Source organism: Alexandromys fortis, unplaced genomic scaffold (assembly GCF_014885135.2).
Source record: "Alexandromys fortis isolate MF-2015 unplaced genomic scaffold, M_Fortis_MF-2015_v1.1 scaffold_11, whole genome shotgun sequence".
NCBI classification, from domain to species: Eukaryota; Metazoa; Chordata; class Mammalia; order Rodentia; family Cricetidae; genus Alexandromys; species Alexandromys fortis.
In genome coordinates, this window is record NW_026067912.1 from 10,531,528 (window position 1) to 10,558,214 (window position 26,687).

General features: G+C 46.9%; 1 protein-coding gene across 1 annotated transcript in view; it reads left to right on the forward strand.

Moving 5' to 3' along the window:
* The window catches only part of Wwc1 (WW and C2 domain containing 1), a 156,794-nt gene that overhangs the window by 84,287 nt on the left and 45,820 nt on the right, over positions 1 to 26,687 (forward strand). The window contains exons 3-8 of the mRNA XM_050138573.1: positions 587 to 790; positions 13,758 to 13,834; positions 15,002 to 15,081; positions 22,010 to 22,139; positions 23,414 to 23,560; positions 24,671 to 24,744. Of these exons, the coding sequence (XP_049994530.1) occupies positions 587 to 790; positions 13,758 to 13,834; positions 15,002 to 15,081; positions 22,010 to 22,139; positions 23,414 to 23,560; positions 24,671 to 24,744 (712 nt within the window). The remainder of the gene's footprint in view (positions 1 to 586; positions 791 to 13,757; positions 13,835 to 15,001; positions 15,082 to 22,009; positions 22,140 to 23,413; positions 23,561 to 24,670; positions 24,745 to 26,687) is intronic.

The following is a 26,687-nucleotide window of genomic DNA, read 5'->3' on the forward strand; positions in this document are numbered from 1 at the left end:
AGTTAATGCAAATGCTGAAGAATTGAGTATGTATAAAGTACCTAGAGCAGCTATTGGCTCAGAATAAACATTTAATATTTGCCTGCTCTTTATCATGTTTTTGTGTAATCTATCTCCCCCTGAATTTTAAATATTATTTTCATGATAAATTACCATAGGAGGAACTATTGGTCATGGGTATTCATATTTAAGGCTCCTTCTAATTTATATTATTATACGATTGTATTTTATGTTGTGAACAGTACAGGGTGCCTATTCATATCCTTTAAAACTGATTAGTTCTTTCCTTTTATACTGAGTCATAGCAGAGGACCTTGAACCTCTATTATGTCTGTAATCAATTCCTTCTTTTGGTTGTTATCAGACAGAACTTGATGTTCAATTAAAACCTGATCTTGATTTATTTTTTGGTTGTGTGACGAATCCAGGTGGAACTGCATTTCCATGTAGTAAGTTTAACCCATTTACATTTATTAGGAGTTCTGCACATCGTGCTTTTGATTTCCAGTGGTGGAGCCCGTAGTCCACCAACCGAGCCAGTAAGTACCTGTAGAGTGCTGACATACTACCTTGGGTTCTGTTTCAGAAACCACTCAGATCGAGGATCCGAGGGTGCAATGGCGGCGGGAGCAAGAACACATGCTGAAGGATTACCTGGTGGTGGCCCAGGAGGCTCTCAGTGCACAAAAGGAGATCTACCAGGTGAAGCAGCAGCGCCTGGAGCTGGCACAGCAGGAGTATCAGCAGTTACATGCCGTCTGGGAGCATAAGCTGGGCTCCCAGGTCAGCTGTGAGTACCTCCCGCTGCTGGGGCTGTTGTCCGCTGAGTGCTACAGTAACTTCAGTGCTTAAATCTAGTCCTCTCTCCCCCTCCATTCCTTGTACAAACCACCATACTCTCTGTTGTTCTTCCTGTTACTTTTTTCCTCCTTTTGTTCTCTACATGTGTGCTCATGTGTGCATTGTGTGCACATGTGTGCCACTGATGCTTGTGCCCATGCGTAGGTGTGGAGGTCAGAGGAGGATGCTGGGTCTCTCACTAGAGTTAGGCTGGTGGCCAGAAAGCCCCAGAGATCTTCCTGTCTTCCTCCCCTGCACGCCCTCCCCACATTGTTGTAGTTACACACAGCTACACATAGCCGTCCCTGGCTTTTTACATGAGTGCTGAGGATCCGAACTCAGGTCCTCATGATTGCACAGCAAGTATTCTTACACCTTGTTTCATTCCAGTTCATTTATAATCCTTTTGGAATGTTGACCAGAGCAGGAAGTTGTTTAACAGGTATAAATTTTTCTTGGAGGAGAAAAAAAAAAAGTCCTGGAAATGGCTGATAATGATGGGCAATAACACCTTCAGAACAGCAAGAATTTACTTAATGCTGTGAACAGTATGCTTTGAAATAATTATAATCGCAATTTTAGGTTGCGTGTGTGTGGCTTTTTGTTTCTATTGTTGCTATTTTAAAGTTTCTGTTTTCTTCTTTAAACTTTGTTTTTGTGTATGTGAGTGTTTAGCTTGCATGTATGTATGTGTCTCACATGTATGCCTGGTGCCTGTGGAGGTCAAAAGAGGGCATCGAATACCCAGGAACTAGAGTTACAGATAGTTGTGATCCACCAAATGGGTACCAAGAATAAACCTGGGTTCTCTGCAAGAACAGCAAGTGCTCTTAACTACTAAGCCGTCTCTCTAGGCCCTGTATTTTAGTTTTGGAACAGGGTCTCATTATGTAAGCCAGGCTGGCCTGGAACTCGCTATATAGACCAGGCTGCCCTTCAACTCACAGAGCTCTGCCGCTGCCCCCTGGCAGTACAGGCATACACCACCACGCTTGGCATGTGTACGGTTCAAAATTACATTTTATATTGTGTATGTATATGTATGTAAGCACACACATGCTATGATTTGTGTGGGGAAGTCAGAGGACAATTTATAAAACATGGTCCTCTCCACCATACGAGTCTCAAGGATCGAAATCAGGCTATCAGGCTTGGTGGCAGGCATCTTCACCTGCTGAACAACCTTGCTAGTGGCCTTCACCATTATGAGACAGAGTGAGTGGCCTCTGTAACAGAGAGTGGCCTCTAACTGGCTCTGTAGCCGAGACTTGCCTTGAACTCCTCAGCCTTCTGCTTCTACTTCCCAAGAATATAGGGATTTTGGGTGTGTGCCACCGCCACCAGCTGTGTGCGCCATTTCTATGCCTGCTCAGTATGGTGCTAAGGATAGACCCAGAGCTTCGTGTGTACTGAGAAATCATTCTACCAGGTGAGCTATCTCCAGTCCTATGTTATACACATCTTACTACAGCCTTGAAATGAGTCAGCAACCTTTCAAAGGCTTCCTATCACTCTCTGTGAGGTCTTCAGAGCTCTGTGTGACCAGTCTCTCCAGGCCACCCTTGCCTCATCTCGTGTTTCTCTTACCCAATTCTCAAGCTCTCCCCTCAATTTCCTACCACAGGACCTTTGCAGTCACACTTCCTGGGATGCGAGACAAACACCTTGTCCTTCAAGCCTTATCTCTTGGGCCGTCACCACCGAAGGTCTGCTCTGCAGCTCTGTCAGAAGCCCCTTCCCCAGCTTTGGCCCCAGCCTCTGCTCTGCAGATGTTTGTCACTGCACGTTTCACAACACATCTGGTTACCCTATAGCTTAGTGGTATCTAGATTCATATAGGCAGGGCTCCTACCTTCCTTGTTTACCCTGGTGTCACAGGAGCAAACCAAGCTGTTGTTGTTGAGGGATAAAGTCCAAGCTAGTCTTGAACTGGAGTCCTCCTGCTTCTACCTCCTAATTCCTGGGATTATAGATCTATGATATCACATCTGGTATGCAACTCCTTTATATTTAAGCAAATCTTCCCTGTGTTTATTAAACATTTTTACAGTCTGTATATGGTATTTCCAACAATCCCCATGGCACTTCTGTTCAACTCAACTGTTAATAGCCACCTTAACAGTTAAGGAAACCAAGTTTCAGGGTCAGTAATGTATGTGCCCACGGTCTTACAGCTGTTGAGAGACAACTGTAACATGCAAACCCATCTGTCATCTCTGCCACTCTTGAGTATGGGCTAGACAGTGGGAATAAGCATGTGACCATGGTGTCTGGGCATCTGTGGCTTGGTTGTGAAGCTCTTGATTTTGAGGTTCATTCATCTAGAAGGCTAGAGTCAGCCCAACTAGACCACCTGGTATCCCAGTCCTGTCCTCCTTAGCCACTCAGGAGCTCCCCCAGGATCTCTACTATCTATGGACCCAATGATGGACTAGAATCTTTTAAAGGAACTTCTAGCCCCGGGTCTGATTTAGTCAGTGGGAGCCAGTATGGTACCATAGACTAGATGGCTTCCTCCCCAGTGTGCTCCCACAGTTGTGGAGGCTGGGCATCGGAGATGATATGCTGGCGCAGGTGCCAGTGCGAGCGCTCTTGAATTACACCCGGCCGAGAGAGGCTGGTGTCTTGTCTCTAGCATCACTAATCCCAGCCCAGCAGCCCAGTTCTCAGCACCTCACTTAAGCTTGTTTACCTTCCAAAGGCCCTGCCTCCAGACCCCCATCATTTTGTAGGTTAGAGTTTTATATAGGAATTTGGGGGTTTGGTACTATCGTTGCCACAGTCCTGAAATGGAGATACTGTTGCTGCTAGTGAAACTCAATCTGGAAAAGGTGAAGTTGATGTTTTTCCTCTCTCTAAAGCTCCATAGTTTGAAAGATGGCAAATATACTTTTCTCTTTGGATGGGGGGCTAGGATGCTTATATGGTACCAGAATAATAACCCACAAATCACTTGGTAATTTTAGACTCAAATGATCCTTTTTATTGGAGATCTTTGAGGTCTTTCTGTATGAGATGGAATTGACATTACCAGTAAATAGCCAGTTTGCCTCAAAAGCCCTATGAGGTGGGTGCTTCATAGAGGTTCCTGCACAATAATATTTCATCCAAATCTTGCTAATCATGAACACACGCAGATAGGCCCATAATGTAGACTAGTCTGCAAGGTAATTGGTCCAGATTTTAAAAGGCCAAAGATGCTGCTTGGAGTGGGCAAGAAGGCGTGGAAAAAACTATGGTGTCAAGTGGACTCTCAGTAGCTGTTGATGACATTGGTGTGTGTGTGTGTGTGTATGTGTGTGTGTGTGTGCGTGTGTGTGTGTGTGTGTATGTTTCAGCTTTTGCTAGTGTTTCTAAACAACATCATTTGTTGAATTCTTGTTTGTTGTCTTTTAGGGGAGTGGGAGTGGGGCTGAGGAGTGCTGGGCATCAAACCTCAGTCCATGTGTACTCTAGACACATTCTGCATCCCTAGCAATGTTGAAGAGTTTGTGTAAACCAAGGACACTCATAAGCAGGCAGAAGGAGTGAGGAAGTGTTAGGACCTGGAGAATCTAGTCACAGATGGCGGAGCATGCCCAGGACCCTAGCTACTCTAAAGGCTAAGCTAGGGATTGCAAGTTTGAGGCTGGTCTGGGCCTCAAATAATGATTTCTTTCTTTCTTTCTTTCTTAGAACTAATTTTTACTTATTTATATTTTAAGTATCTGTGCTCTGCATGTATACCTGCAGGCCAGAAGAGGGCCTCAGATTCTATTCTAGAAGGTTGTGAGCCACCATGTGGGTACTGGGAATTGAACTCAGGACCTCTGGTAGAGAAGCCGGTGCTCTTATCCACTGAGCCATATCTCCAGGCCCAGAACTAATTTTTAAAGGAGGAGTATGAATACATAGAACTCATTGAAAGAGTGCTTTCTAACATGTGTGAGTCTTGGGTTCCATCCCCAATACCACAAAATAGACAAAACCCTAGGTGATACAGGTAAAGGGCGTATCAGTATCTGTCGCCTCATTCTTGAATTTGTGGATAGAAGCTTGATAAAATTAAAAATCATATGGGGAAAAGAGTCAAATGCAGTAAGACTAAAGGGTCTCATGAGGAAAAACTACATGGTGATGGCAGCCATGGGAAGCTGTTCTCAGAAGGCCTGGGTGCATGACTGTCGCCACAACAATAACCACGGGAGACCAGACTCAGATTCTTACATCTCACTGTGAAGAAGTTAACAGTGCATTTTTCTGATGATCCACTTAAAGACCTTTAGTCGCAGGGTCATTGGCATTCGGAGAAGCACTGAGGATGCCCTGCATATGGAAGGATGTTCCGCATCCTTCTGGTCTCCGTTCAGCTGCTACCGTCAGTGTCCCTTCCCTGCAAGCTGTAACAAACAGAAACGTTTCCAGACATTTCAGGGTGCCATAGAAGGCAAAATTGGCTCCAATCAAAAGCCACTGGTCTAGGGAAAGCACCTAGCACAATTTCATTAGAAACATGTTAGTGGGTAAGTAAACATCCTCGTTGACATAGAACTCCATAGTTAAAATGAGACTTCACTTGAAGTCCCAAGCTAGTTTGAGAAGATTTACTTGTTTATGTACATGTGAAGTATGGATACCCATGTGCCATGGTGCACCCTGAGGGCCAAAGAACAGACTTGACAGCAAGTGTCTTTATCTTCCAGACCATTTTATCTGCCCAGGTAGCTAGCATTTTTTTAAAAGCCAATTAATTTGTGTCTATGTGTCCATGAAAGTGTATGCATGTGTGTGAACGGGGGAAGGGGTATACCTGTGTGTGCAGAGGCCAGAAGAGGGCTTTAGATACCTCAGAGCTGGAATTACAGACATTTGTGGGCTGGCTAGCTTATTTCTTTTAAAGATTTATTTATTTATTATGTATACAGTGTTCTGCCTGCATGCCAGAAGATGGTAAGAGATCTCATTATAGTTTGTTCTGAGCCACCATGTGGGTTCAGGGAATTGAACTCAGGACCTTTGGGAGAGCAGCCAGTGCTCTTAACCTCTGAGCCATCTCTCCAGCCCCTAGCTTATTTTTTTAAAATAATTTATTGATTTTTATTTTTATGTGCATTGGTATACATGTATGTCTGTGTGAGGGTGTCAGATCTTAAAGATACAGTTGTGAGCTGCCATGTGGATGCTGGGAATTGAACTTGGGTCCTCTAGGAGAACAGCCAGTTCTCTTAACCGCTGAGCCATCTCTCCAGCCCAAGGGATGTCTAGTCTATTATATGAGATGTGTTTTATATGTGTTTAAAGACATGCTATCACTATGTAGCCCTGGCTAGCCTGGAATTCACTGTGTAGACCAGGCTGGTCTCTGACTCACAGATATACCTGTTTCTGCTAGGATTAAAGGTGTGAGCCCATATAATGTTTTCAGAGTCGGTGCTGGCTTCAAATGCATGATATGTGGTCTGCCACCTATGTAATGTTGTAACTTCTTGGTCTTATTTTTTTTGTGTGTGTACAAAATTGATCTAATAATAGCATTAAATCTGCCTCTTGTGGGTCTTTATGAGATTTAAACTGGTCAATAAGGGCATGAAATGGTACATATCACATTGTTCATCTATCAGTAAAATTATTAGTATTTATTGGTATTTTGAGAGAATTTTAACAGATCCCTGGCACCGAGAATATAAGCTGAGCTTCCCTAATCTACAAAACCAGAATCTAAAATGTTTCAAAATCTAGAATTGTTTAAGTGGTACCACGATGCCGTGGGTGAGAGATGCTGTATCATGGACTTTATGGCATGCACGCAGGTAGTTAAAATACTGTCTGCATTACTTTCAAGCACGGTGTGATGGCCCATGCCTTCAGTCCTAGCACATAGGCAGAGGCAGGTGCATCTCTGTGGGTTTAAGGCCAGCCTGATCCACCTAGTGAACTCCAGGTCAGCCTGGGTTACATAGTAAGACTCTAACTCAAAATAAGTAAATAAATGAAGTTACTTTCAGTTCATATCAAACATGAATAAATTTCCTATTTTTTGTCTAGAGCCCTATCCCCAAGATACTTCATTATGTATATGCAAGCATTTCAAAATTCAAAAATTCCCGAAACTTGAAACCGAGCCAGCGCCGCTCATTTCAAATAGGGATGCTCTGTCTGTAAATACTCGGCAAAGGATGGGAAATACGCGGCACAGCTATTCAGCCTTTAATGTAGCTTTCACCAATCCCCACGAGCTGCACCAGCCTCAGGCCACCTCCATGGGGTCAGGCAGGGAACTAGATTTGAGATTCAGAATCCCAGTTAAAGGGGGATGTGGCCAAGGCCTCCTCTTGATCTTCTTTTCGGTGGGAGGAGCCAAGTGTGCTTTCCAAGTCCACTTTTCTTGGGTGACAGAGTGGCGAGACCACATGCCTGTCCTCTAGCTCAGATGGCCTGCTGGGGCTTGTGAGGATTTCATCATTTGGCCTTGACTGTCGTGAGTGCCAGTCACAGATGGGGCTGTACCCTGGGGGTACTCTCTGGTATAGTCTCTCATCCCATGGGAAGGAGAAAGAAACCAACATTTAATGTGTGCCTACTGTGTGCCTAGAGAGCAGTAAGTTAGCCCCTCTATAGCAGTTACCCACTTACCCACACCCTCCTATAAGACAATGTTGTTACTGTTCTACAGGCAAGGAATCCAAGTCCCCAGGATGGCAAGAGGCCTCCTCCCGAAACACAGCCCTGAAAAAAATAGCAGGTGCCTTGATACCCAGGCAGCTCTGATCTCAAAACCTTTTCATTCCCTTCATTGACTCCAAGTTGACAAGTCACATGTCAAAGTTCCTGGCCTACATCAGGTTCCTCCCCATTTGAAACAGGTGAAGATCTGGGTCCTTTGGAGCCTTGCTATGCTCCATCCCCACTCCAGACTTTGATGTCCCAACTGAAAAATAAAATCATTGGCACCCTGTGGTTTAAAAAAAGAATACCAGCAGGAGGGCCGAGAGGCCTCCTCATGTAAAAGTACCTGCTGCTGTGCTTAACAGTCTGGGTGTGCCTGGTAGTTTTATGTCAACCTGACACAAGCTAGAGTCAGCTGAGAGGAGGGAGCCTCACTTGAGAAAATGCCTCAAGATCGGGCTGCAGGCAAGCCTGTAGGGCGTTTCCCTAATGAGTGGTTAGTGACACCCTGGGCTGGTGGTCCCAGGTTCTGCAAGAAAGCAGGCTGAGCAAGCAGCGAGGAGCAAGGCAGTAAAGATCCTTCCTCCGTGGCCTCTGTATCAGCCCTTGCGCTCCAGTACTGACTTTGCTGGGTGCCTTGTAAGTTGTGAGAGGAAGCAAGTGTTTTCTTCCCCAGGTTTCTCCGTCATGGTAGGTTTTGCTTTGTTTTGGTTTGCTTTGGTTTTGTAACTGCCACAATAAGAGCTGGAGGCTACAAATGGACACTTACTTGGACAGCCTCAGAAAAGAGAAAATGGACAGAAAACGGGGAAGCTGGTAGCTCTACACTTAGGTTGGTTATAGCTTTGGCACAGCAGCAGCTCTCTCTGAAAATGAAGAGAAGAGTATCTCAAAAGATTATCCCAGGCAGAACAGACCACATCCCATATTGATCCAGCCAAGTAATTACCCATCTCTAACCTGGCAAAAGACTAAAGATCTGTGCTGGAGTCTCAGGACCGGAAGATTAGCGATACCCGGCGAGTTCAAAGCCAGGACATGCCCTGCTAAAGCATAATTATGAATTGAACATGGGCACAGGCTTTGGAGAATTCAACCCTCGTGTTTCATTTGGTGGCAGGCCATCACCCACCAGGCTGGGTAGTACTCTGAGAGACCTGGGCAGAAGTGAGAAGTAAAGAGAAAAAACAATTAAAAGACACAGACATTGAGGGCTCCTGAGTGAGACAGCCAACAAAATCACAGACCACGCAGGTCACAAGCAAGTGGATTGGCTTCTATCCTTTGCACACGTAGCCGCTGAGACTCCGGGTATCCTGTAAGAGAGACTGCCCCCACATGGAGAGGCTTGGGGGTAGAAAGTATTCATGAGAAGAAAATCTCGGCAGAGGCTACACAGCCATGAGACAAGCCTAGCGAGCTAGATGCCAAACCAAGGAGTCTTCCAAGCCACCACGGGATGTTTGAGAAATCAAAACATGTGAAATAACAGTTAGATTGGAAAATATAACCAAGGAAACCTTCAAGGGAGCAGAGCCAAGATACAGTGAGATTGGCAACAAGAGGGGAAAACAGAGCAGTGGTGCAGACAGCCTCTTCCAGATCAAAACAGAGAGGAAACTGAGGAAACAGAGGAAGAAGGCTCCATGAAAAATCTCAGCAGAGTTTCCCAGAACCGGAGGGGAGAGGGGGGTTTACACTGGAAAGCTTCACCAAGTGCTCAACACGGTGAATAAAAGTCAACATACTTGTATCCATGTAATAATAAGTGTGGCGGGGCTGCGTCCCCAGCACCCCGGCTGCCTGGCTAGCTTATGCCCGAAATAACAACACACAAAATGTATTCATTTAAACACTGCTTGGCCCATTTCTATCTAGCCTCTTCTAGGCTAATTCTAACATATTAATTTAGCCCATTTCTTATCATCTATGTAGCACCACTAGGTGTGCTTACCAGGAAGATTCTAGCCTACGTCCATCCTGGGTCGGAGCTTCATCGCGTATGCCCAGGAGAGCGAAGCAGGGCCTCTGCTCCAGAGAGCAGAGCTGTCAAGTCTGAGCTCACTTCCTCTTCCTCCCAGCATCCTGTTCTGTTTACTCTACCCACCTATGTTCTAAGCTATGAGGCCAAGCAGTTTGTTTATTATAATTAACCAATGACCTTCCTCCATCATATCCACCATTGGGAAGTTTCAATCCCCGGGACCAAGGCAGCATTCTGTAGGCATTCAGAGAACAAGACCAGGTCAAGTGGAAATGGTCAGGACTCTGAGTACTCCAGACTTGTCGCCGGTCGCACAGAACTAGACCGTCGCAATGCCTTTTCCTTTCTCTGAAAAGTCAGTTCCGGCCTAAAACTCCATCACTGTGAAGCTATCTTTAAGTATAGCATAGAACAAAGATATTCCGAGACATGTGGGATTTCAAAAGTTTTGCTTCCTTCCCATCTCCTTTCCCAGGAAGCAACTAGAAGTGAAGTTCTAGCAACATAATGGGGGTGGCTCAGAAAGACCTGAAATGAGGGAGAATGGAACGAAGTGAGGAAGGCTGGAGTAGCATGAAGTGGGTGCTGACTGTGCGCACCCCCTCCCAGGTCCCAAGGAAGCAGAATTGCTTACTGGCAGAAAGTATAATACCTGTACTCGGAGCCTTTGCGAGTTTGGAGAATGCAGAATATAGCTCAGGATGGCCCTGAACTCTCTAAGTTCTCTTGCCTCAGCCTCCTGAGTGCTGAGATTATATAGGTTTTTACCATACCTGGTTTATAGAAGTTTCTTTTTTTTACTTCCTGTTTTTTAAAATTGATTTTTATTGAGCTCTACATTTTTCTCTGCTTCCCTCCCTACATCTCCCCTCCCCTTCAACCCTCTCCCAAGGTCCCCATGCTTCTAATTTACTCAGGAGATCTTGTCTTTTTTTTTTTTTTTATGTCTCATGTAGATTAGGTCTATGTGACTCTCTCTTAGGGTCCTCATTGTTGTCTAGGTTCTCTGGGATTGTGATTTCTAGGCTGGTTTTCTTTGCTTTATGTTTAAAAACCACTTATGAGTGAGTACATATGATAATTGTCTTTCTGGGTCTGGGTTACCTCACTCAATATATGGTGTTTTCTAGCTCCATCCATTTGTCTGCAAATTTCAAAATGTTGTTATTTTTTCTGCTGTGTAGTACTCCATTGTGTAAATGTACCACATCTTCCTTGTCCATTCTTTGGTCAAAGGGCATTTAGGTTGTTTCCAGCTTCTGGCTATGACAAACAATGCTGCTATGAACATAGTTGAGCACATGTCCTTGTGGCACGATTGAGCATCCTTTGGATATATGCCCAAGTGGTATTGCTGGGTCCTGAGGAAGGTTATTTCCTAATTTTCTGCTCACATTCACACGGAGTCACTGTCTCAGGGCAGTTCTGGCGTAGGTCACTGGCTCAGTCCTGCCTCCGCAAATGTCCCTGGTCTGGATGTGCTCCTGCTCCCTTGGAGTTTACCTAGAAGTTTCTTTTAAAAAGAAAAAGAAACTTTAGGGGCTGGAGAGATGGCTCAGTGGTTAAGAGAACTAACTGCTCTTCCAGAGGACCCGGGTTCAGTTCCCAGCACCCACATGGCAGCTCACAGCTGTCTGTAACTCTAAAATCTGACACCCTCATGAACACACCGGGCAGGCAAAACACCGATGCAAATAAAATAAAAATAAACTTTAAAAAAAATAAACTTTAGTAAAAAGTTTATCTAAAAAATATGCACCCAGCTGTATTCTATTTCAGCAGCTTTGTGTATAAATTGTGCATTTCATAAGAATTCTCCAATGAGTAGGAATCCAAGTCTCTGACAGCCCCTTTGGTAGGAATATGTTCTTTTTCTGGCTTCCTTTGCTTCCAGAATTTCTGAGCATGCCCAAGGAGTGCTAATGCATTTCACAAGGACTTACCCCAGAATCATCTTCACCCAGCCTGGGTTAGGAATCGCCACTCTGAAGACCGTTATCACTCTCCTTAGTGTCTCCCCCATAGGGAAGTGCTGTCCCCAGCATCACTGGTCCATGATCTGTGGCAGGGGGGCGGGGAGTGGCAGGAGGTGGTGCTTAGATTAGGCAGCCCCCTCTGGTGACCTTTCCGCATTCATCTCCATTTTATTTCCCACACCGACAACTTCTCTAGGCTTCTCATGGTGTTCTTACCATCCAGCATGGGTAACAGACTGTGTGAACCACTTCAAAATGCCCGAAGTGCTTCTTTGGAGAATACGCTTAAGCCATGTTCCAGCTCTGTATCCAGCCAGGTTTATCCCAGAGATGCTCACCACACTGATGACTAGAATTAGAAAGCAGGGGTTGACAACCTCACACTGTCAGTGAAACACCCTGAGCACCTGAGTCCTTGTCCCATGCTCCAGACAAAGGCTGTGAAGCCCTCTTGTCCCCACTCTGACCCTGCTTGTCTCTTCTGGTAAAGCCCAGACCTCGTCACCCTGGTCATCACCATGAGCTTTGCTGAAGAACTCTGCTGCCCACTGGTGCCTCATCTGCCGTTATATGGAGTAGTTTTTCTTATTCCCCAAACTTGAACCTTCTTTGTGCATAATTCAAAACCCACTAAACTATTATAACTAAGTCCAAACAGCAGCTTCTCCCTATGTCACGGTCAGATGCTGAAAATTAGCAGCGATACCATTGACGTCTTTCGGAAAATCCTGATCTCAGCTTTGGTTCTCACCGCAGTGTTCAGGCCACCAAGAGTGAGAGGGAAGATGAGCTGACCTATCAGGGATGATTCAGGACACTGGAGAAATACCTTCCTTACCACGAAAGCCTGTTCAACGATGGGAGAGAGTGTTGATTTAGGACATGATTGAGTCTCATATCTAGACACATTTCCCTTTTCGCCTCCCCAGCCTGGATGCTCAGAGCCAGGTCAGCGGTGACTCTGGTTCAGCTAGGGAGACTGTGGCCGGTGCTGGTTTCCCTTTGTCTCGTTTTCTTCCTTGAAATATTTCACACTGTATTGCGTTCATTTCCATAAGCCACAACGGCATAAATGCTATTAAAAGGCAATGAAATTTTAACGTGAAAGAACTATAGCTACGCAGTAGGAGATGACTTAGGACAAAGATAATTGTTGTAGGGTGGTATAGCTGTGGGTACTTTATTTTCTTCTCAAATGCACATTAGTATAAAAAAATGAACTTTAGCATCCTTATTAGGAAAGTAGATGTTCATGTTAGAAAATATGAAAAAGACCAAAACATGCAAAGGTGAAAATTAGTTTCATTTATCATCCACCCCTCTAGATAGCAGTGTTAACCGAGGGTCTCACCCAGGCCAGGCAAGCAGCTGACCTATGTCCCCAGCATGCAGTCTTTGTAGAGGCGTGTGTGTATTAGTTTACAAACTACATTTCCTTCATTTAGCTTTACTATACATTTTCTCAGCTGGGTATCATGAAACCGTAGGTGTCAGACATTTTCTCATTTCCCTCTGCGGTTTTCTACATCGTGGTTTTAAATCATGCAAGTTATATCTGTAAGTGAGGGTGCAGTAAAGAAACCAGCAAATGGATGCTCCGTGTATTGGGAGGAAGGTTTTTTTATTGTGGATAAGAGATAGAGATCATCCAGAAGCATCTGAAAGAATCCAGGGGGGAAAAAAAAAGAATTAGACTGGACACGGCCAGGGTTCCCTAGGAGAGAAGCGAGAATAGCAAGAGAGAGAACAGAAAGGGCAAGGGGAAAGCCTTGCTGTTATAAAGCGGGTGGGACGTGCCATCTGGAACCGCCTGGAAGCTAGCGCAGGAAGTGAGAAGGACCAGGGGGCTAGCGAGGGCTTTGAGGTACAGAATGAGTACATAAGGATAGGAAGGAGGAGTCTGGAGGCTAGTGTTGGCTTGGTATGCACCATAGGTATGTGTAGAGAAGGAGCCGGATGCCAAAGGAGGGGAAGAGAGGGGAGTGGACCTTACCATTTCACAGGTTCCCTGAGGAAAACTGTAAGCGTCCACTAGCATCCTCAGTCCAATATGAGCAGAGCCAAGACTGTCGTTTCTGCACACATGCACCGCCCTTTGGAGTTGGAGACCTAGCAACAGCATCTTCATTTTCCTTAACAACAGCATCTTCATTTTCCTTAACAACAGCATCTTCATTTTCTGCATACCATATTTGTTGGACTTGTAGGTTGTTCATGTTTTTAGTTCTTTTCCTCTGGGTTCATTTAGATGACTAGATAAGCCAACTTTGCTGTGTTTCCTCCACTGAGATTCTCTTCTTTCTTGCCTGCAGTGGTCTCTGGGTCGTCATCCAGCTCCAAGTATGACCCTGAGATCCTGAAAGCCGAAATCGCCACTGCAAAATCCCGGGTAAGAATCTTCACGACGCCCTCGCTGCCCCTCACTGGCCAACCCTCCAGGCCATGGCAGCCGGGACTAGCAAGGCCCTGAGATAATAATAGCTTTGGTTATTGTATTACCAATAGTACCACAGTTGCCGTTTGGAGGCATCCACCTTGTACCTGGCGTAGTTTCGGGTACTTCATCTCGAGCCATTGCTTCAACCCCTTGAATCTGTACTTTAAAGATGAGTAAGCAGAGACCAAGAACCTGGCCTGAGGAAACCAGAGTCCTCACTGGAGTTTGGTGTCCCCTTCCTCCTCCTAGCTGCCCCCTCCCCCCCGCTTTACATCCTCATCATTCTTGATGGCTTTAGGAGGGTAGTGTTGTTACCCCCCTTTTACTGTTGGAAACTAAGGCAGAGTGGTTAAGCGGCTTGTTCGCAGTACACTGGGTCTTTTGAACACTGGTTTCATTTAGATCTGAATGATTTCCACATACAAAAACATAAATAGGGGAAGTGGCCTGAGGTAGGATGAAATGCTGGGGGCTAATAGTCTGGTGTACCTTGTCTGAGTGGCTAAAGTTTAGCTCGAGAGCACTGCACCCATACTGGAAGGCGAGCCCCGTGTTTTTAGATGTCAGGTATTTTTGGAAAGAGCGGTAGATACATCAGGGTTTAGTGCATGAAGTCTCTTAGAACTTAATCAGAAGCTCTCGCTGGACGGCTGCAGAACTCTGCAGGCCTAAGGAGGATCTCTAGCTTTTGGTGGTGTCTCACCACCACCTCAGTGCAGATTGCTCTCAGACCATCCCCAGCTTTAGGCTGTGTGTGGCCCAGGTATTTGCTATCGCCCTCACTCATCACAACAGGCAAGAAGAGGTGAGACGGGGTCCTGCAAAAGGGATCTCATAACAAAGAAATGGGGAGGCCCGACTGTCCCAGTCAGTGTCTGATTTCTTCCTGTTCCCCCGGTGTAGAGACTGCCTGGCAGGACCCACAGGGACACTGCCTGGGAGGCTGACATCCAGACCCACACTGGTGAAGGGAGGGTGCTATAATGTATGGTGCCCAAGGGATGCGGGTGGCCTTTTAGGCAACAGCAGTATCGTCAGAGGCTTCTGGGCTCCCCTTCTCAGCCTACACCTCCACATCCGCCTCTGACCCCGTCTTCTGTGTGGTCCTCTGCCATTCAGGTCAACAAGTTGAAGAGAGAGATGGTCCACCTGCAGCACGAACTACAGTTCAAAGAGCGTGGCTTTCAGACCCTGAAGAAGTAAGTATCCCGCAGCGGAGGGCAAGGGGCAACCTCCACCATAGGTCCCCTCTGCCCTCTCTGCCCCTCTCTCCATTAGTCCCTTTCTTCCCTTCTCAAGATGACTCTCACAATTCTACTTAACTTCTTTCCCCCTGTCACTCACTGAAGATGCCATCACTCAGGGGTGGAGATAAACAGAGTCATTTCAAACCATGGAGCTGTTGTTGGCCTCTGAACTTGTAAGCCCGTTAAGGTCAGCGGAGTCTTATTTATTCTGCAGTCCTAGAAGCAAGTGTCATGCATTTTTGTGCACACCTCGGCTGTGCTAATTGACAGCCAGACTGTCAGTCACAGACCAAGCAAACCCTCTAGCCCTGTGGCCCCTAAAGTAAGCTGCCCCTTCTCTGCTACCCCACTGCGGAGCTAACAGTCTCGTCCAGCATTGAGCACATTCCTAGAGAATCATGTACCGGACTATGTGCAGAGTTCCCTGTGGGTGGCACAAAGAGCTTCCACAATAAACAGATAGATGTCATCTCGCTGTGCAGAAGTGGGCTTACAGCTAAGTAAGGGATACGGCTTCTTTATTTCCTATGCACTGTATTACACTGTGTTTACGGTTGTCATATTGACTATGGCCATGAAGATTTGGAGAGCTTTTGCAGTGTGCCAGGAAACGCCTTCAAGTGTTCCTGCATGAGGGTGTTCATCTGGTCCTTGTGGCAGTCCCAAAAGAATGGTCTGTTTTGTTTTGTCTTTAGCTATAACCCCATTATATAGTTGAGGAAACCGAGTCATAGACTAAATGCTCAGTAAATATCAGCCTATTGTTACACACATGTAACAGGCTCTTTGTCATGGGAGGGGTTGTTTGCTTTGTTTTTTGAAATAGGTTCTCATATTTGCTCATGTTGGCCTCAGACTCATAGCCATCCTCCTACCTGAGACTCTCAAGCACTGGAATTAGATGGGTTGCTACGGCTCCTTGTTTACTAAATTGTGTTCAGCCTATCTGGTGGCTCCCATGGTGAGCATTGCATAGGTAACCTAGCAACCCTCACAGAAACACCAGGCAGGTTACCAGAATTCCTAGCTTCCAGAGACTTTCAGCCTTGAGGAGGCTGTGCGTGTATGAACAGCTGTTCTGATAGTCATTTGCTTTCTCTCCCCACCCCCAACCCCACCCCATACCATTTCATAACCCGCCACCCCCCACACACACCCATAAGCCTCAAGTCTATCCTCATCATTCGCTGAGTACCGAATCCTGGGATATATCAGCGAGTCCTGTTGTCACTATAGTTCAAAGCATTACGTATGTAACATAGTTACGTATGTAACCCCTAGTTGAGGGCCAGTTGGTGATGGTTGTTGCTCCTCCTCCTTCTCCTCCTCTTTTTCTTCATTGAAAGTTTCTCTATTATATACCTCTGACTGTCCTGGAACTCATTATGTAGACCAGTCTGGCCTGGAACACACAGGGAGGGACCCACCTACCTCTGCCTCCCCAGTGCTGGGATTAAAGGCTTGTGTCACCATACCAGGAAGTTGGTTCTCCTTTACCAGCCTTTATCCCACAAGCCATCACCATCTGAGGGAGCCTCCAGGAATCCAGCACAACACATGATCTCAGCAAGTGTGAGCTGCAGATGGTGGCACACACCTGTAATCCCAACACTGGCTAGACTGAGACAGGAAGGTGAAGAGTTCAAAACCAGGCTGGGCTACAAAGCAAGACCTGTCTCAAAATCAAGCAACAACAAAAAATATATATAACCCGCCTGGGGGTGTAGCTCAATGGAGAGTACCTCCTAGCTGTGGGTCTCCACCCCTTTGGGGTCACCCAAGACCATCTACATATCAAATGTATTTACATTATCATTCATAACAGTAGCAAATATGCAGTTATGAAGTGGCGAGAAAAATAATTTTATGGTTGGGGGTCACCACACCATGAAGCAAGGAAGTCTGAGGACCACTGCCTTAAATTCAGTCCCTAGTCCTGGGGTAGGGTGATTTAGAAATACAGTCCTGTATTAGATTGTTTGGAATGTTTTTCTTTTTTAATTTAAAATTTTGGCTTTTATATATTTTTATATGTCTTATATGTGTAATTTACATAATTTACATAAGTATATATGTCAATCATATCTTTCAAACCTGATTCTATCTTCTAGGGGTTGTGCTTTATGATCCTTGGTAATTTTTAGTGAACATCAGAGACAATTCAGAGCACTAGTGTGAGCGCAGACGTTCCTAATTTGACCTGTGAAAGCCCCATTCTCTGCATGTGGCTCGAGAAGCTTTGAAGCGTGATTTATGGCTTATTCCCCACCTCAAGAGCTAGACTTAAAACACTTCCCATTATTCTCAGGACCTCCACAAACCTGTTTTACCACATTGTCACCCTGTAACAGCGTTGAATATCCTTGTCCTTTGGCAAACTGACAATGAAACCCTAAGACAACCCTGCCCTCCCTCCCCCCTCCTCCCAGGTTGATAGCTGGCCCAGATGAGATTCCTTTGCAGCCCTGGCTCTCAGAGTCCTCAGTTAGAAGTAGACCAGGGTGGAGAAAGACATCAGTCCTAACACACAGAGAGGGTTAGGAATGTAACTTCATGAGGCAGCGGACCTGGGACCCTGGAAAAATAACCTAACCCTTCTAAGTTTTGATATCTTTGTATGAAAAGTCCATGGTTGTCAAGACTGAGCTAGAAAAATCCCTGTCTAGGATGTAACAGAGCCTGCCTGGTACAGATTAGGCGCTCAATGAAGAGGTTGGGAGCGGACCATTAGTTAGTTATGGGAAGAAAGACTCTCCATCTAACCCGAGCTTGCTGCTTTCTAGAGAGCCCTGTTATATCAGCTGCCTCATGCCATGCTCTTTACCTCATTAAGAAGAGTTTTTGTTGTGCCCCATGTTGCTAATGAAAATGTAGGGAAAAAAAGTCCAAGGCTACCCAACCAGCAAGGATCAGAACTAGGACTGGAACCCAAGAACTTTTGGGACTTCGTATTTGTTGTATACAAGGGGGCAGAGGAAAGAAACTGCCGACATGACCTCTCCATTCTTAGGGGAAGGTTTCTCTTATGAATGAGAGAGAGCATCCGGAAGCACCTGGAAGAGCTGAGAGTAGCAAGAAAGAACAGCGTGGCCATGGCTAGGGCTAGGGAAGCCAGACACTGGGGGAGGACAGTTGAGATGGCAAGACAGCAAGAGATGGTAAAAGAGCAAGAGGACAGATAGTCAGAAATATAGAACAGACAGACAGACAGGCAGGGTGCAAGAAATAGTGAGAGAGGATAACTAGAGAGAGACAAAGTGGGCGGACAAATCATGTGGATTGTAGGGGACATGGGTTGCTGGGGGAAGAAAGGGCCTGTTATGTAACAGGTACTTGTGATACTGAGGGAGCCTGGAGGCCAGCCGTGATGTGAGATTCCATATGCTGGTGGACCCCAGGGGTAACCTGTGTCCCTGCTACCACAGGGAAGGGAAATGACTCCTTTTGGCAGATGAGAACTGGTTTCACAAGAGCCTGAGGAAGGCTGGTTTTATCTATCAGAAATCCTCCTATGGTCCAGCTTGAGCTCATTTCTGGAGAGATGGATGGACTGCCTGGGACCTAACACTGTTCATTTCTGTTATTTACTTATTTGTTGTTTTGGGACTAGAGACGGAAACCCAAGGGCCTTCCACATGCTGGACATGTGTTCTGGCCAGTGAGAGACATCTAGCCTTTGTCTTGTTCCTTGCTTTTCTGTTTGTTTGTTTGCTTGCTTGTTTGCTTGTTTGCTTGTTTTGGGGGTGGTACTTAAGAATCCAACTCCACCAATGGTAAGCACACAGTCTGTTCCACTACACTTCTAGTCTAGAACTGTGGGGTTAGTGTCAATTATTATTATTGAGATGCTTGGAAACTTACAGGATTTTGAAGTTCACATCTTAGTCCTCTCTAGACACAGCCCAGATAACCCTTTCCCCAGACTCAAAAAGTATACGGCCCCTTGAAGCTCCCTTGGAATTGCTTTTGTTCAGTGGGAGACGACTCAAGCATTCCTGCAGCCTCCCATGTTTGCAGAGCCTGGGAACTTCATTCTTCAGGAGTAATTTAGGGAGTTTCCAGAGGGACTTTGATGACCTGTCAGGATCACTGTTAGAGACCGACATGAAGTTCTTCTGCTTCCCAAGAGCTTATGTGTTTGCCTCCATGACACCAACCGAGAGTTGTTGAGCAGCTATGTCTAAGCACCCATGAGCTTGATCCATAGTCAGCAACAAGAGTTTCTGTTCTGTTCTGTTTTGTTTAAATTAGAAAGAAAAGGAAAGAGGAAGGTAGATGAAGACTATAGGAAACCTCAAGGACAAGGAAAAAGAAAAGTCAAAACCAGAGTGTGGGGCTTTGGCCTGACCCCTTGTGAGCCGGAGGGAGTTGAGAGTTAGGCTGTTGCTTTGGCAGGGGAAGGGCATGGCAGGAGCTCTTTCTGCACTCCACAGAGCCCCTGTGACAGAGTTGTCTGGACAAGACGGGATGAACCAGCTACTGTCAGAGGTTATGCCTGGCTTCTGAGTCCCGAAAGGCGTGCCGGAAAGGACAGCTGCATAATTTGGGAATCCTAAAACACATCTCTCTACTGCCCGACACATATGTTTCTTTCCTTTTACCCCCTACCCCAAAAGACTCTTTTATTGGGTATATAATGGTGACCCTTTGTTCTCCCCGACCCCTCTGGCTCCATCCAGCTCTATTCCAACTGTTCTGCTCAGAGCTGCTCTCTGCAGCCCAGTTCTAGAGCCCAGGTCGGTAAGGGCCTGGAGAAATCAAGTACAAGCTCTTTGCAGCCCAGCACACAAACAGCTCTGTCCACCCTTCTGGGGATGTAAAACCATTCTTGCCCTGTTGGCAGAGGAGAGTGCTGCCCAGCCTTCAGACCTGTTGAAGCATACAGCTCTCCCCTGCACACACTAGCCCCTGATAGTTTGGCGGGGGGGGGAGGGGGGGCTCCCATCCTACCCAAACTCTGGGGGTGTTTCTCTAGAATATCACCTATAGAACTATGAAGCGATGCAGACGTTTTCAGACTAACTCTGAGAGAGATAATAGCCAACCTGGCAGGCTTGCCCAGGCCTAAGTCCTCAAAAGGATAGACGGGCTATTTTTAGTGGAAACACAATTGGGGCTTTGTTTTGTCTCCACGGAAGCTGAAGTAACTGCAGGGGTCAGCAACATGGGGACCCCTCCCTCCTGTCTTTTCCCCTCCTCCGGAGCCAGGGCAGGGTGGGAACCTGCTCCTGTTTCCCCTTTCCTCCTTTCCAAGTGATTTAGCATGGCACAGTTTGGGCTGTAGCAGGAAGCCAGAGAGGAATGCCTGTGAGGGTTTCTGTCCTGGAATAATGGGTGTGTGGTGTTCCCGTGACTGTTAAACTTCCCTTTTTCCTCCCTCCATGGATGCCTCGGGCCAGCCTTTGATGAAAGCATGGAGTCCTAAGTGTATGGGCTCTCAGAACCTCCTCCACAGCCTAGTCCTCTAAGGGTCCCCACCCCTCAGCCGTCTCTGGTTAAGTCATAGCTCAGTGGCGGAGGGCTTGCCACCCGTGGGTACAGCCCAGATGTGATGTCAGCACTTCTGAAACGAGCGGGGAGACACTCCGCTTTTTTCCTTCAACCTTTCCTTTCATCAAAACAGACCTATACACAGGGCCTGGATAAGCCAATAATCTCCAGGCTAGCGGTGTTTAACCCCTTACATTTACACACTGCTTCCTAGTTAGCCATAGGGTTTTAAGTTCTTTATCCCAGTTGATGGTGAGGTACAACCCTGAACAGGGCCAGGCAAATACCACAGTCTAGGCTTCGTTAGAACACCAAGGTGTGTGCGTGCTTTGTGAGCCGTGTCCGAGGCTGCGCAGTAGCTTGGTGAGAATGTGTGTGGTTGTGAACCATGTCCGAGGTTGTGGAGTAGCGTCGTTTGAACACTGAGGATATGTGTGTGGTTGTGAGCTGTGTCTGAGGTTGTGGAGTAACTTGGTTAAAACACCAAGGTGCGTGTGGTTGTGGGTCATATCTGAGGCCGTGCAGTAGATCGTTGTGACAGCTGAGGTCTTTTGTCCTTCTCACCTTGCCCTCATTGTGTCCTGTAATTCTGTGTGTGTTTATTGCCGACAGGGTTCTCAGGCGGTGAGATAGCTCACCAGGTAAAAGTGCTTGCCAGGCATGAACCTGAGTTCAAACCCCAGAACCCACAGAGATATGAAAAGGAGAACCCCACAGTTAGACACAGTGATTCTCCGCCGAGGGTGCTTTGGTACCATCTATTTGGACAATATATGGAAACTTTTTTTTTTGAGACTGTGTAGCCTTAGCAACCTGGAACACACAGAGATCTGCCTGCCTCTGCCTCCCAATACTGGGATTTAAAGGCACAGGCCATCATCACACCTGGCAGGAAGTGGTCACAACTCAAGACTGGGGCATTAACAATTTGTAGATCAGCGTCAGGGACACTGCTAAGCAGCCTGTGACATATAGGACAGGAGACACACCATCTCCTCGCCCCCGATTCTTACAGCCTATGCCAGATTCTAATACCATTCATGTTCAACTCTGTTCCCCAGGATACCACAGTTAGAGTCTTAAGTTACGGTCACAGCACAAGCGAAGTTGCTCAGCTCTTAGAGACATGTTGCAGGGAAACCCCTCCCCAGCCTGGCGGACTCAGGAGGGAATCATGGAAGATTTTCACTAAGAGTTCATACTTAGAAGAGCCCAGTGCTTCTCCATTCTGCAGTCACACACATTCTGCAGCTTGACAAGGTCCCTCTGACCCCACCCCCACCCCCAGCAGGGCCTGGGCACGGCTGTGCAGGATGGAGACGGGAGACTTGAGAGCGCCCGTGCTTTCCCCTCCTCTCACGTCTGATCGCTCTCGTTTCCTGACCCCTAGGATTGACAAGAAAATGTCCGATGCTCAGGGTGGCTACAAACTGGATGAGGCCCAGGCTGTGTTGAGGGAAACCAAAGCAATCAAGAGAGCCATCACCTGCGGAGAAAAAGAGAAGCAGGACCTGATCAAGGTGATGAGGGCCCCGGGGATGCGAGCCCCCGGTACCCTGTGTGTGTATAAGGACTTCACACCGGCTACTTTCGCACACCACACAGACCTCTCAGTTCTCGTGAAAGGATGAGCTCAGGCAGTAAGTGGCAGAGCCATCAATCAGACCCTAGAATACGTGATTCACAAGCCCATTGCTTCACGACTGAATGTAATCCCTGCCCAGAACCACCTAACCCTGAAGACGCCTTCCCCTTGCATCACTGACACTTCAGGAGGCCAAGACTGAGAATTGCCACTGCTAGCTCCGGGAGGAAACGTTGGTTAACAAGACAGCTGTGGTCCAGTGAGCACAAGGGCGTGCGTGGATAGCAAAGGGTAGTCCTGCTTGTGATTAGCGGCCGAGAGCCCTGAGCCGTCACTCCCAGCTTCTCATTGGTACAGTGAAGACCATTGAAAGATTTTTCAGAGAACCTGTTTGATGCAGTAAATTTGCAGTGCTGCTGAGTGTTGGCATCACATTGCATTGTCTTTTATTTGATTACACCTTTAATTGACACGCCTGTAAAATAATTGTCCTAGGGTTACAATCGATATGATGAAACTGCATTACCAAAAGCAAATTGGGGAGGAAAGGGTTTACTCTGCTTGTATTTCTACCTCTAGTCCTCCACTGAAGGAAGTCAGACAGGAACTCAAACGGGGCAGGAACCTGGAGGCAGGAGCTGATGCAGAGGCCATGGAGGAGTAGTGCTTACTGACTTGCTCCACATGCCATCCTCAGCCTGCTTCCTTATAGAACCCAGGACCACCAGCCCAAGAGTGGCACCACCCTCAGTGGGCTGGACCCTGCCTGGGCCCTCCCCCATCAGTCACCAATTAAGAAAAGCCCCATAGGCTTGCCTTCTGGAGGCTGTGTCTTTACTGAGGCTCCCGCCTGTCGGTGATTTTAGCTTGTGTAAGTTGACACAGAATTAGCCAACACAGTAAGGACTGGAATTTTCCCACTTCACAGAAAAGTAGGTAGGCGCCTAGAGAGGTAATCAGCTATCTCCGATCATGCAGTGATAAAGAAACAGCAAGAGTTCCACCTTAGGGGCCTGGAGAGATGGCTCAGCTGTTAAGAGCACTGACTCTTCTCCAGGGGTCCTGGGTTCAATTCTCAGCATTCATGTGGTGGCTTACAACCACCCGTATCTCCAGTAGCAGGGGCTTCAATGTCCGTCTCTGGAGTCTGAGGGCATTAGTAAGGAGCCACAACACTCACTGCTCCCCCCACCCCTCCCTATACTGCAGAGCCTTGCCATGCTGAAGGATGGCTTCCGCACAGACAGAGGGTCTCACTCTGACCTGTGGTCCAGCAGCAGCTCCCTGGAAAGTTCCAGCTTCCCGATGCCAAAGCAGTTCCTGGACGTGAGCTCACAGACGGACATCTCTGGGAGTGTGAGTAGCCCAGGGTGGTATCTGGGTGGCCGCCCTAGCAGGGTAATTGCTTATCCTTCATCATCAGAGGAGCTGATCTGTGGCTGTTAACTCAGCCTGGTGGAGCTCAGTGAACCCCAAAAGTGGCATGATGATATGAAAAAAGCCTGGTGTTGGCTTCCACCATCCTAAGTACTGCCTGGCCAAGAGCGTTTGCCTGTAGGCCCTGCATGCAATGTGTTTTTAACGAGTGAAGCACCTTCCTCTCGTTTCTTTCATACTGTTTTGTAGCTCCATTCTGGATCTCTTTCCATCTGGAAAGCAGAGTGTATTTGTCTCATTATTCCCCATACAGTGCTTACAGCTCTCAGACAGCTGCTGACCCTTGGTGCCAAGGTTCAGCCTGGTCCCAGCCATGGGTAGTGAAAATGCTGCCAGTCATGAAAGTGGCCAAGTAGGGCCAGCCCACAGTGAGCGTGGTCTTCAGAGAGCCTTTGCTCTCCTCTCCGGGAGCACAGGACGCTGGGTGACCACCTCCTAGCTGCCCCTGGCTGAGTTCTGTAGCTCTTCTCCCACTAAGGAGGGGACACTCTGTCCAAGTGTGATTCCGTGAGCCTGAAGTTTTTGTTCCCGATAGGCAAGTGTTAGAAACAGGCTATTCCCCCTTCCCTGTCATTCATCCAGCCACAGACCCCCGGAGAGCCAGACTAGGTGTGCTTTCTGATTTCTGGGTCTTTTTTCTGACTCCGTAGGGCTTCTGATCTCACTGTAGCCTCCCTGGGTTTTCGGCTATGCCCAGGTTGGTTCTTGTATGTTATCTGCTCCCGCTACTCATCTGCAGTCTCTGCTTTTTATCTGTTTTGGCTCTTGGCTGATTTTTTCCTGTAACATATGGGGGGGGGAGCTTTTGTTTCTTTTCCCAAAGTACTTAAGTTTGAGACCATTCTTACGGCCCGAAGGAAGAAAAGTGTTTTTGTTTAGCTATCTTCCTCCGCAGTCCACACGGCCAGCCCAGTGACTGGGAACTATTCTTGGCTCTGCCCACGGAAGCTGTCAAGTCTCGCATGAGCTATTGAAACCTCGCTGCCGTAACCACGTTATTCCTGCCTCTGTTCTTATCCTGTCCTCTAGTTCGGCACCAGCAGCAACAACCAGTTGGCAGAGAAGGTCAGATTGCGCCTGCGGTATGAAGAGGCCAAGAGAAGGTAAGTCAGGGCCAGAGCTGGGGAAGGTCGTATTTGTAACTCCCGTGGTGAGGGCCCTGTGGACACGCCTCCTGCTTAATCTTCACATAGATTATAAAGGTAGGTGTGAGCATCCTTCTATGTTTTGGAGAGGAAATGACAGGATGCTATGCTAGACAGGGTTGAACTACATTTGAACCCAGGTCTGTTGAAATTACTAGGTCAGAGCCTAGTAATTTTTCTCTTTACCTGGCTTGGATTCGATAGTCCACGCTTTCTGATGGTCTTGGAATCAGTTTGGTTTGAAGGAGCAGTAGATTTATTTGATTTGGTGAACAGGCGAAAGAAGACTACGGACATTTCTCACTTCACAAAGAAAACGTTATTTGTGGTCATCTTTAGTGTTGTTATAACGGGGATTGAACCCAGGGCCCTGTGAGTGCCAAGCAGGTGCAACAACTGAGTCTCCAGGTGTTTCTCTAGATATGTTGCTTGCTTGTTTTTAGACAAGGTTTCCCCATGTTATCCAGGCCAACTGACCCTGAACTGATCCATAGTTCAGGCTTTTTAAACTTTTGGGGGTCAGGGTGGGGTCCTGGGGATTGAATCCAGGGCCTTGTCCATGGCACTTATATTCTACTAATGAGCCAGGACTCCCACCTGACTTCTTGTTATTATGCATGTATGATGTGTGTGCAGGGACACTGTAGGGATGCACACATGTTATTGTGCACACGTCCGAGGACAACTTTGTGGAGTCTCTTCACTCGTTCCATACTAAGGTGGGTTCTGGGGACTGAATTCAGATCCCTGAGTGGCAATTGCCTCTGCCTGCTGAGCCATTTCACCAGCCCCACAGATGTCCTTGTGAATGAAAGTGAACTTAATCATGAAATTGGTCTTAAAATCCGGAAGTAGCACCTCCTGCTTCAATAGCTGGTGCTTTTCAGCAGCTCGGGCTCTGGGGATTCGGATGTTCTGTGGCTGCATGGACTCATAAGCAGCTGGGTTTCACCACTACAATGATCGCATCATAAAGCCAGGGTTTCTACTGCATTTGTGGAAAAGCATAGGAAGATTGCGTATTGTACTAAAAAGAGTTGTGCACTGACCGGCTTATCCAGTTTTAAAAACTTCCAGTAGAGCCTTTAATCCCAGCACTCGGGAGGCAGAGGCAGGTGGATCTCTGTGAGTTCGAGACCAGCCTGGTCTACAGAGCTAGTTCCAGGACAGGCTCCAAAGCCACAGAGAAACCCTGTCTCAAAAAAAAAAAAAAACCTTCCAGCAGAGTTGAGGAGATGGCTTACTGGGTAAGGGCGCTTGCTAACGAACCTATCAACCTGCTAACTAGCCTAACAACCTGAGTTCAATCCCAGGGATCCATACGGGAGAGAGAAGTGACTCCGGCAAGTTATTCTCTGACCTCCGTACACATGTGGCATATAGCATGCAACCCTACACACCTGCATAAACAAACACACAAAATGTGGTAATTTAAGAAAATAAAAAGCCAGAGTGGTGGTGGTGCATGTCTTCAATTCCAGCACTCAGGAGGCAGAGGTGGATGGATTTAAAGGCCAACCTGGTCTACAAAGGGAGTTCCAGGACAGGCTCCAAAGCTACACAAAGAAACCCTGGCTCATAAAACCAAAAAGGAAGGAAGGAAGGAAGGAAGGAAGGAAGGAAGGAAGGAAGGAAGGAAGGAAGGAAGGACGGACAGAGTTCCTATCTTGCTATCTATCTGTTAGAGGGGAGAAAAGTTTGACCCAGGATGTTCCGTGACTCTCCCAGGTGATACATACAGTATTTGAACCCTGGATGTTCTTCCGGCTTTGAGTTCATGGTATTCTTTCTACATGATGTACCAGCCTTATTGGGAAAGAACTAACTGGCCATTTTGGTGGTGCCTAAACAGTGGCATTCATTGCTTTCTAGACCAACTCTCTGGTCTGTGAAGCATCTCC